Genomic DNA, 14,809 nt, shown 5'->3' with positions numbered 1-14,809 from the left:
AATTGCACAATATGTAAATAAATTCCAATTCCATCTCTTTTATTTTCTTTGTTTCCCGAACCGAACCCAGCTGGCCAATCACTCATCCTACGCGCGCTTTTTACACACAAGCAAGCAAGCGTGTAATTTGTAAACGCTGCGACTGTCCCTGAGCCGACCCAAGTGAACCCCGAACACGGCGGACACTAACTCCTAAGCCTTTGCTCGGCGCTCGACGATGGCAAATGTGATCGATCAAGATCAACAATGGCTTATCAATTGCTTGTCCGCCACTCTCGACCCCAACCACGAGGTTCGCTCATTTGCAGAAGCATCCCTAAATCAGGCATCTCTTCAACCAGGTTCTTGCTTTTCACTATAATTATCACCTCCCTCCTCTTCCTATTCATTCTCTGTGCTTCTTTCTCTACTGTTTGTGTATCTCCCACATCCACCTAACTTTAGACGAATCACATTTCCGCCTCGTTGGCGTAGGACTGTAATTGTGTTAGGCACGATCAGTTTAAGTTTTTTTTTTTTTTTTTTTTTTTTGTGTTAATTTTTTCTTCGCCATCTAACCAACTTAGTGTACTACTTGAACTTAATTGTGATTATTTGCTCATATTAAAGGTTTTGGGGTTGCATTATCCAAAGTTGCTGCCAACAGGGAGCTGCCTGTAGGATTGCGTCAGATATCCTTTGTTGTAATTGTGCTATTAAGATTCTTTGTTTTTCTGTGTTGATTGCTTCTCGTTTCCTGTTCTGTGCTCGAGATTGCTGTTTTGAACACTGCCTATTGCTATGAGGTTTCTGGGTTGCATTATGCTACGGTTTTTGAGTTGGACTTTAACGGATTTACCTAGCTGCAGTCCTCCTAAAGCAGTTCATCAAGAAACACTGGCAGGAGGGTGATGAATTATTTGAACATCCTGCAGTTTCTATTGACGAAAAGGTATCTATTTTACTCCGTGTGCCGTAATTCATAGTTTTCCCACCCCTTCAATTCTTTCTTTTGTCGCCTCTACTTGGATAATGGATAAATCCTTTCAATTTTGCAATTCTACATTTGTAATTCACTCTTTTTTCTTTTCAGGCAGTCATTCGCAAGCTTCTTTTATTTACGTTGGATGATTCCCATAGAAAAATTTGTACAGCAATTAGTATGGCTGTGGCATCAATTGCAACATATGATTGGCCGGAGGAGTGGCCCGAGCTATTGCCTTGCCTCTTAGATTTGATGAATAATCGAATTAATATGAATGGTGGTATGACATTGTACTTCTGATACTTATTTTCCACTGTAACCTCTTTTTTTCATTTCTTTTGGATTTATATTGATTATTTTTGTCTATCGATTAAATTGAGCTTTCTGAGCGGAGACGACAATTATAAATAATTTCTTCATCTTGCTCATCACAGATGATCCAATAGTAAAAGATTATTGATTTTTTCTTGGATTTATATTGGATCAATTGGCAGACCTCAAACCTGTAGTCTTCATTGGATTTCTGTTAGAGCATTCGGCTTTGGATTAGTATTGTATCACTTGGCAGATCTTTGGATATATATTGGGTCTTTGTTACATGTAGTCTTCGTTGAATGAATTTTTGCTTTATATTAAATTTTGTAGTTCATGGAGGTCTAAGGTGCTTGGCTCTACTCTCTGGGGAATTAGACTGTGAAATGATTCCAAGACTAGTACCTGCTCTGTTCCCACACTTGCTTTCAATTGTTTCATCCCCAGAGGTATAAATGCATTTTTCTGAAAAATGAGCATTGCTTTTTTGTGACTACCTTTTACTGCTGAGACAGAAAGTTCAACTGTCTTTTCAATTGTTTTTTATTTGAATTCTGGGTTAATGCTATTTCATGTACTTAGTCTTTGTGCTGAACAAAGAAATTAATGAAATGTGTTTGGATCAATATAATTTTTTTTGCAAATTCTTAGCAGAAGGGTCTATAATACAAATTGGTGTATCTTTGGACATATTTTTCTATTAAACTTGTTGATTAGAAAGGAACTTATTACGTTCTAACTACAGCTTTCGAATGAATTCTTTGTTTAAATTTGGCTCAGTTCTAACGTTAGAACACTTATCCTTGGCAAGTGAAATAGTAAGAAGAGAACTAACTGATGAACTTACTAAAGTGTGTTATACATACTTCTAACAAATGTGGGTTTGTTCGATGAGCAAGAATACTTTGTGTGTGAGTAACACGACCATGTTGAACTTGTATTTGATTTTCTAACCCTCTTACACTTGTTGCACATGTATTTCACACTTGTGTTGGGTATACCTGAACTGAAATGTTGGTAATTTTTTCTTTAAATCTTAAAATTCACGAACACAGAAAGAATCAAAGCATGAGCATTAAAAATAATGAAGTTTCAATGTAATTGTATGAACGTTCAAGGACAAAATAAAAGTATTGAACTTTTCCCTTTTATGTATATAATTGCATGAACATGTTTGATTTTAATTATTTCTTAGAAGATGTCGTGCCATTTGGAACTATGATTTTTTTAATTTGGATTTTCTGGATTTTCTTCTAATCCATAGCTAAAGGCATTGTATCTTTGAAAATGTCAATTTGATTTCTTCAACCCTTTCTGTTTATTGCATACTTCCTTGCTCCTTTGACATCGTTTTAAAAATGTAAGATATCACAACTTAAAGTTTTCTTTTAATGTGAAATTCATTCAAATGACCCAAAATATGGACTTCTTGTGCAGATGTATGACAAGTATTTGCAGACGAAGGCCCTGTCAGTTGTTTATTCTTGTATATCCATGTTAGGGGTGATGAGTGGTGTGTATAAGGTACCTTTTGGGAACTTTACTTGCACAATTGTTTATCAAGGTTGTTTGCGAGTGAGCTCATTTTTTTTTCCCCTACTAGGAAGAAACCAGTGCATTAGTAATGCCCATGCTAAAACCATGGATGGAACAGTTCTCTATTATATTAGGACATCCTGTGCAATCTGAAGATCCCGATGACTGGAGCATTAGAATGGAGGTTGTTTCTTGCCTTTATTTGTGATATGTTGGCTTTTGCTCAATTGTTGTACGATTAGGTTATGATTCTTGGAATTGTTTTTTGATCATTAGGTCTTAAAGTGCATGAACCAGTTCTTTCAGAATTTCCCTAGTTTTGCAGAAAGTGATGTTACAAGTATTACAGTGTCCTTTTTCTACTTCCAGGTTAATTGACTTTTTCAGTTTTCTTGACAGACCAGTTTTTCTAACCATATTCTTTACGTGGTTGTAGTTATATTGCAATCAGTGTGGCAGACGTTTGTGTCATCTCTCGAAGTCTATGTACGATCATCCATTGAAGGTGTAGAAGATCCATATGAAGGAAGCTATGATTCGGATGGTGCGGACAAAAGTCTCGATTCTTTTGTCATCCAGGTCAATTATTAATGATACTTGTTAATCGAATTTGTGTGAGAAGCAGTAGATATTTTCAGCTACGAGAGTGCTTTTGAAGTTCTATTTTCTCGTTCTTTTCCTTTCTCTTTCTAAATCAATAGTGGGGTTTAGTAGTGGTTTCTATGGAAGTTAGTATTGAGGGAGAGTGGTGCTTTTTCAATGAAACACTTCTCTCTATAAGCACTCTTGAAGGAGTCCCTCTAAAAGGACCTTAAAGTGATTTTTAAGGCCTTTTAGAATTTTCATAATTTCTTCTTTAATCAAATAGAAAATTGGCTAAACATGCCCTTAACCATTCTGAATGCCATACCAAACTCACTTTTAAGCTTAAAACATTTTTTTTGGTTAGGGAATCAATTGGTTAGTACTGAATTATACTGTTCTTCTCACTATCAACTATCAAGAGATTGTTCTTCATGAGGGGCGGTTTTGGTTAGGGAATCAATTGGTTAGTACTGAATTATACTGTTCTTCTCACTATCAACTATCAAGAGATTGTTCTTCATGAGGGGCGGTTTTTCATTTTAAAGTCATCTGTATGATGCCTAAAAAAATGTGCAAGTGTGATAAAAAACTGCATACCTGGTTTGGTTTTTGATCTATACTAAAAAAGAAAGTAAATAAATATAAAGAAATCTCTAGAAAGAATACACAAAAGTTTTTCTCGACAGTGTAGAATCCAAAATTCTTTTACTCTTTCTTTTCCCTTCTTCGTCTTCACATGTATGTTTACCTTCTCTTTGTGCAAGTTTATTTACGTCATAACTGAAACATTTTTTTTTTCACGTTTCTTGGATTTTCAGTTGTTCGAATTTCTTTTAACAATAGTTGGAAGTTCAAAACTGGTAAAGGTGCGCCAAATTATTTAACGCATCTAATTGTTTACATTGCCACCTTCTTTGTCTTCACTTGGTCTAGCTTTGCAGGTTGTGAAGAACAATCTAGGGGAGCTGGTATATTACACAATTGCTTTTCTACAAATCACAGAGCAACAGGTTTTCTTCTACTTTTTGCATTGTATTTCTCGGGCATATAGGGGTTTAGTTCCACACTAAATATTGGTATGGTCAATAGTACTTTAATGTATTTCTAATCTTGAAATATGTTTATTCTTTTACATTTTATAATGTATTCTATATGTTGGAAAAACTTATTCAAGATATTGATAAAAATAATGTTTTGAGTCATACTATTTAAAAATTTAAAGTGCTTATTCTAAGTTTGTTGTATAAAATACTAAATTTAACAAGATGTGGGGTTGGAGATATTTGAACCTTTTGAACTCTTGGCTAATGGCGTATACCTAAATCAGTTGACCTATGCTGTTGGCAACTTTTCATGTTCTTGATCAACACTTTTAATTTACAGCTATCTTCTAAAATTTACATGTAATAGATTCATTTGTGGTCAATGGATTCCAATCAATTTGTTGCAGACGAGGATGATGGCACCTTTAGCTGTCGTGTTTCAGGTATGCTTGTTTTTTCTTATGGTTCTTGATTTATTGATAATGTAAGAATGTTGAAATTACAAGTTGGATTTGATCTAATAAAATATTGACTCATCTTGATGAGAATAGCCTCCGTGGTGAAAGCCACTTTGGATTTCCGTCCCATCTAAGAATGCAATTTTGAATGGTCTACTTTTCTTGCCTAAATAAAACCAATCTTTGATCAAAATTGGGAGTTGGATTAACTAACAGAATATACGAGTGCAGAGTGAAACTAGAAGAATCTAGTGTGGCTAATACTTCATTTGGTACTTTCTTGCGAGTTACTCTGACTTAAAAGTTAATTTTTGGGACATCTCTCACTTTTTGTATGTACTTTACTTTGTAGGATCCAATGTCTAACCCTACGTTATAAACTTTAGTTATTGAGTAGGATTATGTTACCTATTTGTACATTATTTCTTTGATGAGTTCTCATATATTCTAAAAAGAATGTATGCCTTTCTTCTAGGTGCACTGTTACTTGAAGAAATTGTTAGTAATTGTGGTCTAGATGGAATCAATGCCATCATAGATGCTGCCAAAAGTCGCTTCAATGAGTCAAAAATAGAAAAGGCTTCTGGTTCTTCAGCTTGGTGGAGAGTGAGCAATTGTTCTTTAAAATAATTTTATTCCTTGAAAATAGTATTTGGTTTTCGTCATTTGCCCAACTAGTAGTGTGGGTATCCCTGTAATGATTTTTGGTCCCAATAAGCTTCAAAGCCAGAAAAGTGATTGTTATTTTCTATGACTCTAATTGGATTTGTTTTTTTTTCCTTCTAATTTCTAAATTGTAGGGTTTGGGCTTGTTCCTTCTGTTATCAATTCTTTTTTGTTCCTCTTAGAGCGCTGATGCATACTCCTAAGTCCTAAAGAATGATGGTAGCTTATATGTTATATTCAACCTTCTTTGTGACTCATAATTTTAGGGAAAAGGTTTCTTTCATTTATACCAAAAAAAAGAAAAATATCAAATTTACCTATTTTTCTAATTACCATCATGGCCTTTGTTTAAATGAACTCAACTTCATATCAGTCTGCACACTTTTCTTCTGAATTCTAAATCTACCAGTAGTAGGAATATGCCATCTTGCTGCATCTTAACGACTTAAACTCAGTAATGCTTTTGTTGCTCTTTAGAATCTAATATGTATATGTATTGTGCTCGAAATGTCTATTCAACTGTTCAACATTTCTTCAATAAGAGACAATGAACATGCGTTATTGTCCTTTTTATGCAGGCATATTCGTTTTCTCTATCCATTATGCTTCCTCATTGAATGAATAACCTTGATCCTTGTAATAAAAGAGTATTTATTGTTTCATTGACTTGTACTTGACTAATGTGACAGATCAGGGAGGCTATTCTATTCGCTTTAGCTTCTTTGGCAGAACAGTTGATTGAAGTAGAGGTTAGAGCAATCATTAATGATTTTATCACTCAGTTCTTGCATTAGTCATTTTATATAACTGCTGTTTTAAAATTGTATTTTAATTCATGAGAACATTTTGTTCTTGGAGGTCTGTATTTTGGGTGGAAATATGATAGGATAGGACTAGTAAGCCTCCAATTGAATTCACATTACGAGGGGGATGGTACGTGGTGGTTTCTGTGATTAGTTTGTAGTATTTTGCATGTAGGATATCTTAGATACAAAAAGGGTGGGATGGACCCTTTGAATAGTCATTGGGCAAGTATATAATAAGATAATGCTAGCATTTAGTTGGCATGCCTGTAAGTTGTTTGTTTTTGGAGAGATTATCTTCAAGTCTATAGGTTGTAATTTTTTTTTTTATTTGCATTACAAAATAATTCACTTTACTCCCATGTTATGTCAATTGACTTATCTAAATACTTGTTAAATTTTAAACATTATACTTTTACAGCCTTCTGGAGTGACAAGAGTTGGGTTGGGAAGTTTTTTGGAGGAAGCATTGACTGAAGACATGTCTATAAGTAATTTTGCTTGCCCACCTGATTTTGAATTGCTAAAACTTTTGTAAACAAGTTATTACATCAACATTTTTTTTCGTAGGTCCTCATGACTGTCCCTTCCTTTATGCTCGTATATTCACATCAGTTGCCAAGTTCTCCTCTATGGTAACACTTGCTCCTTTCTTATGTTTGGATCATATTCTTTTCCGATCCTCCTCTCAATAGTATTTCTATGTTGGCAGATTAGGAGTGACCTTATTAATCAGTTCCTTCATGAAGCTGTGAAGGCTCTTGGAATGGATGTGTAAGTGTGCTGAATTTGTTGTATCTTTTAACTGGTCAATTGTGAAATAATCTCTATTGTTTCAATATCTTTTGGCAGGCCACCTCCTGTGAAAGTTGGTGCCTGCAGGGCACTTTCCGAGCTCCTACCTGAAGCAAACAAAGAAATCATTGGGTCTGAAATGATGTTTTTGTTTTCATCACTTGGAAATCTTCTCAATGGGGTACTTGGTTATGGAAATCAAGGAGACTAATTTTTCATAAAATACAGTATATCAATTAATGAATTTTCAGAAAATTAGTAATTTTCTTCATCAATGTAATAAATTAATTTTCTCAAACAATATTCAATAATATTATCATTTTGCTTTTGGTAGGCATCAGATGAAACTTTACACTTGGTACTTGACACCCTGCAAGCTGCAGTTAAGGCTGGTAAGTTTTATTGCAAGGGCTAAAAGCCTGGCTTGCTTTTGGTGAGAGTCTTGAAAGCTGAATGATGATTTTTATCAAAATGTATGGAATTTTTATATCTTGCCTGTTAACTGTTTCTGAGTTTTCGTCAATTATTCCTGTAGGTGGTGAATTGTCTGCTTCAATAGAGCCCATTCTTTCTCCTGTGATTCTTAAAATGTGGGCATCACATGTCTCTGATCCTTTTATCAGCATTGATTTAATTGAGGTTCTCGAGGTAATATTGGCAAAACACACACGTGCACACATATATTTATTGATTTCTGTGTTTCTATACTTCCTGGTTTATATGGAATTTTGATCTTGCATCAGTTTCTTCTTCTTCTTTTTTTTTTTTCAAGTGCAATCATTTGGAAAGAAACTATAGTAACTGAGTGTTCAGTAATAAATACGAAAGTTATATAACTTTTGAAGTTTGGAAGAAGAGACAATTTCATTGATTGAGAAAATAAAGGAGTAAAAACTCCGAACAGCTAAGGCTAATGGTGCATTACAAAAGAGTTCCCAATTGGAGATTAAATGAGAAAGAGAAAGGATATGTTGAATGAAAAGTTGATAAGATTTACACCAAAAGAAAGTTATGTTACGAAAGAGTATGTTTCAGCTGAATTATAATTAGAAGCAAACTAAAAGGAAATCAAAAGTGTTTGTGTTTCTACATTCAAGAACCTGCGTATATATTTTATATGTCTTTTTTTTTTTTTTTCGGGGGGAGGGGGTATATTGCGATGTCTTATGTCTTATAGTCAGAATTTTCCACGGTTTTATTTTATGTAAATGTACCCACATTTTAAGCCATGTTTAACTTTCTACATGTTTGCTGACACTTTCTTACTATGTTATAAATTTTCTACAGGCAATAAAAAATTCTCCTGGTTGTATCCACTCGTTAGCTTCAAGAATTTTGCCATATTTAGTGCCTATACTAGACAAAGTATGGTTCTCTACTGTTTTCTGAGGCAATCTTTTAATGAAAAGGAGAACTCTCTTGTAGGGAATTGGATTTTGTTTGTCTGTTAATGCTTACTGGTGGTTTTCTTATTGCATCTTGATTATCAGCCCCAACATCAGCCAGATGGGTTAGTACCTGGATCATTAGATCTGTTGACAATGCTTTTGAAGGCAAGATATACTTCTTGCTATTTTCTTATTCGTTTCAGTTTTCAGCCTTGATGTATTTGTAAGACTCGAACCAATTTCTCTAACTACAGTTTGTATTGGCATTGCCCAGAATGCTCCAATAGATGTTGTGAAAGCTGCGTATGATGCCTGTTTTGATGGTGTTGTCAGGATAATCCTTCAAACTGATGATCATAGTGAATTGCAGGTTTTCTACTTACCACACTTTTTCCTTAAAGATTTCGTCACATTTAATTTTACATCACAAATAACTTATTATCATACTGGTTATCAGAATGCTACGGAATCTCTAGCAGCCTTTGTATCGGGGGGGAAGCAAGAAATTCTTACTTGGGGTTCTGGATTTACAATGAAAAGTTTGCTTGCTGCAGCTTCGAGGTTATCAACTAGTTTTCATTTTGCTTTTTCAAATGTGCCATATTGGTAAAATCGTGAGCATTATTCAAGGAGTTGGGGTGAAATAAGAAAGAGTGATAGATGCAAGTTCTCCTAGTCCTGATCCCTACTACGGTTGAAAGAAGAAATACAATGTTGCTTCTTAAGGGTGATCTTAAGATCCCGAATACTAGAAAATAACATGAATCGCAAGGATGAAAATTCATTTCAGTATCAAGAGAAATTATAATACCAAATATCCTTTGAGGTCCCGTTGTATTGATTTCATATGTTCTACTTGTTTGTGCAATGACCTCTGTAACTCCCACAATAACTCTAGTACATAACCCATGGTCAAAATTGATGCTGTAATACCAATTTTTAGCTACTCAAAGTCTCAAACACAAGAAAACACAAAGATAACACATAACATAAAGAAATTTATGGCAACATCAAGAGAAAATTAGAATATCTAATTGCCTTTTAAGAGGATTATCTCTCTTTCAAGTCCCATAGTGGACAAATCCACAAATAATCCCCGTCCGGAAACTCCCAACTCCCTCGGTTTATAACTAAGCCACTTCTAACTCATTACCATATGTTCCTACTACTATCCTACATTCCTACTTACATTATCAATGTATCCCTATAACTATAAGTACTCAGGGATTCACTATTTTCGTTTCCCCCTTTTTACTCCTTTATCAAAGTACTTGTGGAGCCTGTATTTTTTAGTTGTTCATTCTTTTCTTTACTAGTTTAGTCTTGTAGAAACTTATATAGTTCAGGGAAACAATCATGCAATGGCTTTGCCAGCAAATCACTCTTTCTTGTGTTGACAGAGGCTGTCTTTTTCTTGAAGTCACGATACTTAATGTTGCTGAAAGATCCTTATTTCAGAAAAACGGTTATTAAGGTTTATTTTTTTTATTTGTATTGGGTTGTTTTTTATATCCTCCTTCGTCCCCCCTCCAAAAATATAATAACAATAATAAATAAATAAATAAAACAAAGGTCTTTCAATGGAAAAACTTTGTGATTTCAACAAAACTAAAAGAAATGAAATGAAATTTTGTACGGCCTCAGACTTTTTATTTTATTTTATTGATGTTTGAAGATAATTGTAAGTCATCTGGTTTTATCTCAAGTAATTGGGTCTCCCCTCACGTTATTAATGTAAACTTCGTGCTTTAGTGTCGTAAAGTAGTTCTATTAACGCCTCTCAAACCAATATGTCCATCTTTCATCTTCAAGTGAAAGTAGAATTTGACTATATTTAGCCTTGTCTTTCAATTTTGAAATGTCTAGGGGCCCACTTTAAGTTATGTTCATTGAAACTATGCTTTCTGGAATTATGAGGATAAACTTCTGATGGATGCTTCCAAATCTAATTACAGGCTCTTAGACCCTAAGATGGAAAGTTCTGGATCGTTCTTTGTTGGGAGTTTTATCTTGCAATTGATATTGCATCTTCCATTGCAAATGGCCCAACATCTTCCTGACCTGGTTGCTGCACTAGTTAGGCGAATGCAATCTGTTCAAATAGCTGGATTGCGATGCTCCTTAATACTTATTTTTGCTCGATTGGTATTTTTCCTTGACATTCAACGAAAGTTAATCAGTCTTCTTTTCCCTTTATACTTTTCTGATAATTACTTGATCAATGTGTGACGTTCTCACATTTTCTAAATATTATGAATAACCTTAAGCGAACTTTGTGATTTAATCATCTTCGGGAATCTTCATGTTTTGAAGCATATTTACTTCTGTTAAAATTTACCAGGCATTCTATCTAGAGAATGCTTGTAAATTGAAAAATATTGCACCTGTAAACACCCAGTGGTATAAAAGCTTCATTTTATTTCAAAGTTCTCTTTTTGGTTTTATATTGATGCAGATAATATGTTTTACTGACCAATTAATTGCATATTTTTCGACTTAAAAATTCAGGTTCACATGAGTGCCCCAAATATTCAACAGCTTATCGATTTGCTAGTTTCAATACCTGCTGAAGGCAATGATAACTCATTTGTTTATTTGATGTCAGAATGGACGAAATTGCAAGGTTTTTCTTTCTGCCTCTGGTCTTAAAACAGGAGAGAAATTTGTATCTGAACGTGCAAGTTTTGTCCATTGATTTGTGACTAGCCTGCTATTCTTGTATTATCCTAATTTTTTATTTTCTGCATATTTAAGCTGGCATGTCCATTTAATATAGCCTACAATTCTTAATTTTCCGCAGTTTTTGGTACCTAACTTCATGTCTGTATGGTCTTTAACTGATCATATTGCATAAATTCTGTCATCCAAGTTGTACAAAATGAGATTTGATCTACTGATGCACATCAAACTAGAATTCTAGCTGAATCAAATGTCAGATATACAAGTACTTTTTGGTTTAGAAATCACTTATCTAAATTTACTTTGATTCTTTTCTAGATGATTGTGATTGCATAAGATATTATCCTACCAAGTACGTGTATTATGTAAAATATATCAGACTTTGAATACTACGGAACAGATAATTTGTTTCTTATACATGCCAAATGGTTGCAGCTGAGATTCAGGGTGCTTATCAAATAAAAGTTACTACTACTGCATTGGCGCTGTTGCTGTCAACACGAAACCCTCACTTGGCACAAATTAGTGTTCAAGGACAAATTACTAAGGTTTGGTTGTATGTTTGTTGTTAGGCTGTTAGAATCGTTCTTTTAACTCAAATAAAGAATTCACTCTCTTCCACATGAAGCCTTCTGCAGGGATAACCACTCGATCAAAAGGAAAATTAGCTCCGGATAAGTGGACAGTGATTCCACTTCCAGCGAAGGTAATTGGATATCTCAAAACATTTTAAGTTATGATATGAATTATTGGGTGATTGTTGCATGTAAGAATTGGTGATACTGGTACGATGCTTGCAAACATATTTTTTTGCTTTACTATTAATCTAGAACATTAGCAATCACGACATGAACTTTAATCAAGGAGAAGTTATAGTTTGAGATGTTGGACGTAATCGATTGACTTAGAAAGAAAAGGGAAAACAATGGATTAGATGAATTTGAACAGAATACCTTTCTCCACTTCCTTCCCCTCATCATATAGCAGAACTATAGCAGGTCGGGTACACTCCCCTTAGAAGGTTTTTTCAGATATCAATAGATTCCAAACATTCTGATCTGATCTGTGTTTTCTCCGTTCCTCATCAAATATTATTCGGGTGGAACTTGGAATTATGTTATGCTTTCAGGCTCAGCAAAAATTAAGAGCTTATTTTAAAATTTTCTTCAATTTTAATGATTGCAGATATTATCTTTGTTGGCTGATGCACTAATTGAAATCCAAGAGCAAGTTTCGGTTGATGGTCAGGTATGCAGAGCTTAGCATTCTTCCTCTGTTCAAATTATCACAGTGAACTTTGACAATTGGAAATTCTTCTGCAGGATAGCGAATGGGAGGATGCTGAGGAAGATGATATTTCAAATGACGAAAACTTGCTTCATTCAGTCGATGCTACATCAGTAGGTAGACATACCCATGAATATCTTCAAGTGATGGCAAAAGTATACGATGGGGTATGTTTAAAACATGATGAGTTTCATCTTTTCAGAATTTTTAATGTGTACTTCTAGTTTGGTTTGGTTTCTACTATTATCATTTCAATATTGTAAGTTTATTTATCATGCTCTTCTATGTGTTCAGGAAGGTGATGAGTATGAAGATGACCTACTAACTGTTTCTGATCCTCTTAATCAGGTATTAAATCCATTGCCTACATATAAACGTAATGCAGTAAAAGATTATAATCATTTGTTTCGCAGCTTCAGTTCTTTTTCCTCTAACTTTTGCAGATTAATTTGGCAAAATATCTGGTGGATTTCTTTATGAACTTGTATCAGAATGACAGACAGAACTTTGATAATCTCTTCAAGGTTTTCTCTATATAAGTCAAGCAGTTTGAAGCCCTTTACAGTAGTTTTTCTGCTTGCATTTTTAATTGAACACAACATTTTATCGTTGCTATTGCAGAGTCTGTCCCAATCTCAACAGAATGCCATCCAAGTGGTACTAAGTCGCTGAGTACATTACCCCCACTGGTGGATTTATGAGGTGGTTAATTGATATACAGTGCCATCTGCGAGGAACATTTTTTCATTTCCACCTGGGGCTGTTTTTTTTGTTTATGCTCGTGGTTGTGGAGGAGGGATAGGGGGAGGGACTTCCATGTGAATGACACTCATCAGTTTGGTTATATTTTAAAGTTTCGTTCATGTAAGTTAAGCAGTCTGAATGCATCCTCAGAAAACAACTAGTTTTACTGCTTAGGTTTGTTTTACTGGCCTAATAGAAAAGTGATTTTCATACCCTTCTATTGTATTGTAGAGTCTGTTTCAAGCTTGTGAAAAGGCTGTTCGAGTGGTTAGTCTCTGTAGACGAGGAGTTGCAATCTTTCAGGTGTGTTGTTTGGCTTTCTAATTCCTGCTCAAATTCCAGCTGTCAGTTTTTCAGCTTCCTTCCTTGCCGGTATCCCCTCCCCTCCCCCCAAATCCTAGGGGGCAAAGGAGCAAAAAGAAAGGGAAAAAAAATGTCATCGAGTGTTGTGTATTAGGTTTTTTCTGGATTATTTCATCATTATGTTTTAGATGTTGTATTGGCGTTACTTGTTTTAGTTTCTAGGTTTTCCATGAAAGTTTGTATTCTTATCGGTGCATAGTTAGCTTATGTTCTCTTTGATGAACATATATGTAACTGTTACAGACTATATGCAAAGAAAAAAAAAAATCGGCTGTGATTGAATATATGAGGAATATTTTTGTTCTTTTATGACTTGCTCACTGATAGAGAGGGGTATGAACTGAGGCATACTTGGATTGGCAACGAATCTTCAATCCAACCCAACCAGTTCCAGTTAGCTGCGCATGTCCATGATCTTTCTATTACGGTATTATGCACAAAACAGAGCACTAAGCACTAAGCACTAATCGACAAGCTTTAACGATTCTAGGAAGCTTGGAGAAGAGAGTATGATTGAAGAAGATCCAAGTAATTTGCCGACGATGAAGACTAATTCTTCAGCAATATTCACTCTTAGATTCTAGATTAATATACAAGTTTAATTTTAAAATTTTAGATTGTCTATTTAAACTACCAACTTTTAAAAAAAAATGCAATAAATTCTTTTTTAAAAACTTATCGTTAAATCTATATCCTCTCAATTTTTAAATAGGTTCTAGATTAATTTATATACATATATATATATATATATATATATATAATACTTAGGGTTCTTATTAAATACAATATTTGACTTTTATGTGTAAGAAATTAATTAATTCTTAAAATTTTTAAAACAAAGACCTATTTGGAAAAAAAAAACTAAGTTCAAAGACTTTTTAAACTTAGAATCTAAATTGGTATCAATTTAAAATCAAAATTTAGAGGATAAAGTCGATAGTCTTGTTTTTATCTTTATTATCTGAAGTGGTTTTTAGTTTAATGTAAACTTGTTTGCAAAGGGGGAAGACGCACGTGTAGGTAAGAACGTGATAGATCAAGAGAGAGCTCTCGTGTTTCATAGTCTACTAGGAGGTTTTACTCTTTGTAATTTAATAAAGGCTGGGAACTATTCTAGTGTACTTGTGTGGTTAATGCTAATCAGAAGTTCATGGGAATGAGTTCCTTATTCTTATGCTGTCGTTGA

The 14,809-nt window shown here is 34.3% G+C and overlaps 1 protein-coding gene across 4 annotated transcripts; it reads left to right on the top strand.

Annotated features, from left to right (window-relative positions):
• The first annotated feature begins 16 nt into the window (after window positions 1-16).
• LOC103489226 (uncharacterized) lies at window positions 17-13,932 on the top strand. 4 transcript variants are annotated; one of them, XM_051091098.1, is made up of 34 exons: window positions 19-341; window positions 610-671; window positions 839-931; window positions 1,073-1,244; window positions 1,610-1,725; window positions 2,714-2,800; window positions 2,880-2,996; window positions 3,089-3,152; window positions 3,249-3,356; window positions 4,216-4,263; window positions 4,339-4,407; window positions 4,848-4,883; window positions 5,374-5,504; window positions 6,254-6,313; window positions 6,789-6,858; window positions 6,938-7,002; window positions 7,080-7,141; window positions 7,220-7,343; window positions 7,497-7,554; window positions 7,698-7,810; window positions 8,450-8,527; window positions 8,653-8,715; window positions 8,825-8,920; window positions 9,008-9,111; window positions 10,506-10,695; window positions 11,059-11,173; window positions 11,665-11,777; window positions 11,858-11,935; window positions 12,415-12,477; window positions 12,552-12,683; window positions 12,811-12,864; window positions 12,960-13,040; window positions 13,138-13,380; window positions 13,492-13,932. In XM_051091098.1, exons 1-33 carry the CDS (start codon window positions 218-220, stop codon window positions 13,186-13,188), a joined length of 2,997 nt encoding a protein of 998 aa, XP_050947055.1. In that variant the 5' UTR covers window positions 19-217; the 3' UTR covers window positions 13,189-13,380; window positions 13,492-13,932. The 4 variants fall into 4 exon arrangements, with proteins under 4 accessions (XP_008446520.2, XP_050947055.1, XP_008446518.2 ...); XM_008448296.2 differs by having other exon boundaries at window positions 20-341; window positions 3,249-3,391; window positions 4,808-4,883; XM_051091097.1 differs by having other exon boundaries at window positions 20-341; window positions 3,249-3,391; window positions 4,808-4,883; window positions 13,457-13,932.
• The last annotated feature ends 877 nt before the right edge of the window (window positions 13,933-14,809 follow it).

Source organism: Cucumis melo, chromosome 10, assembly GCF_025177605.1.
Source record: "Cucumis melo cultivar AY chromosome 10, USDA_Cmelo_AY_1.0, whole genome shotgun sequence".
Lineage (NCBI taxonomy): Eukaryota > Viridiplantae > Streptophyta > Magnoliopsida > Cucurbitales > Cucurbitaceae > Cucumis > Cucumis melo.
This window is presented reverse-complemented; position numbering and strand designations above follow the sequence as displayed.

What these genes read in the sequence shown, in the direction of transcription:
- LOC103489226 (XM_008448296.2), top strand. Translation starts at nt 218, where the DNA reads ATGGCAAATGTGATCGATCAAGATCAACAATGGCTTATCAATTGCTTG. An exon ending in TACAAATCACAGAGCAACAG is followed by an intron (nt 4,408 to 4,807) that starts GTTTTCTTCTAC and finishes TACATGTAATAG; the next exon opens with ATTCATTTGTGGTCAATGGA. An exon ending in TTGGAAATCTTCTCAATGGG is followed by an intron (nt 7,344 to 7,496) that starts GTACTTGGTTAT and finishes TGCTTTTGGTAG; the next exon opens with GCATCAGATGAAACTTTACA.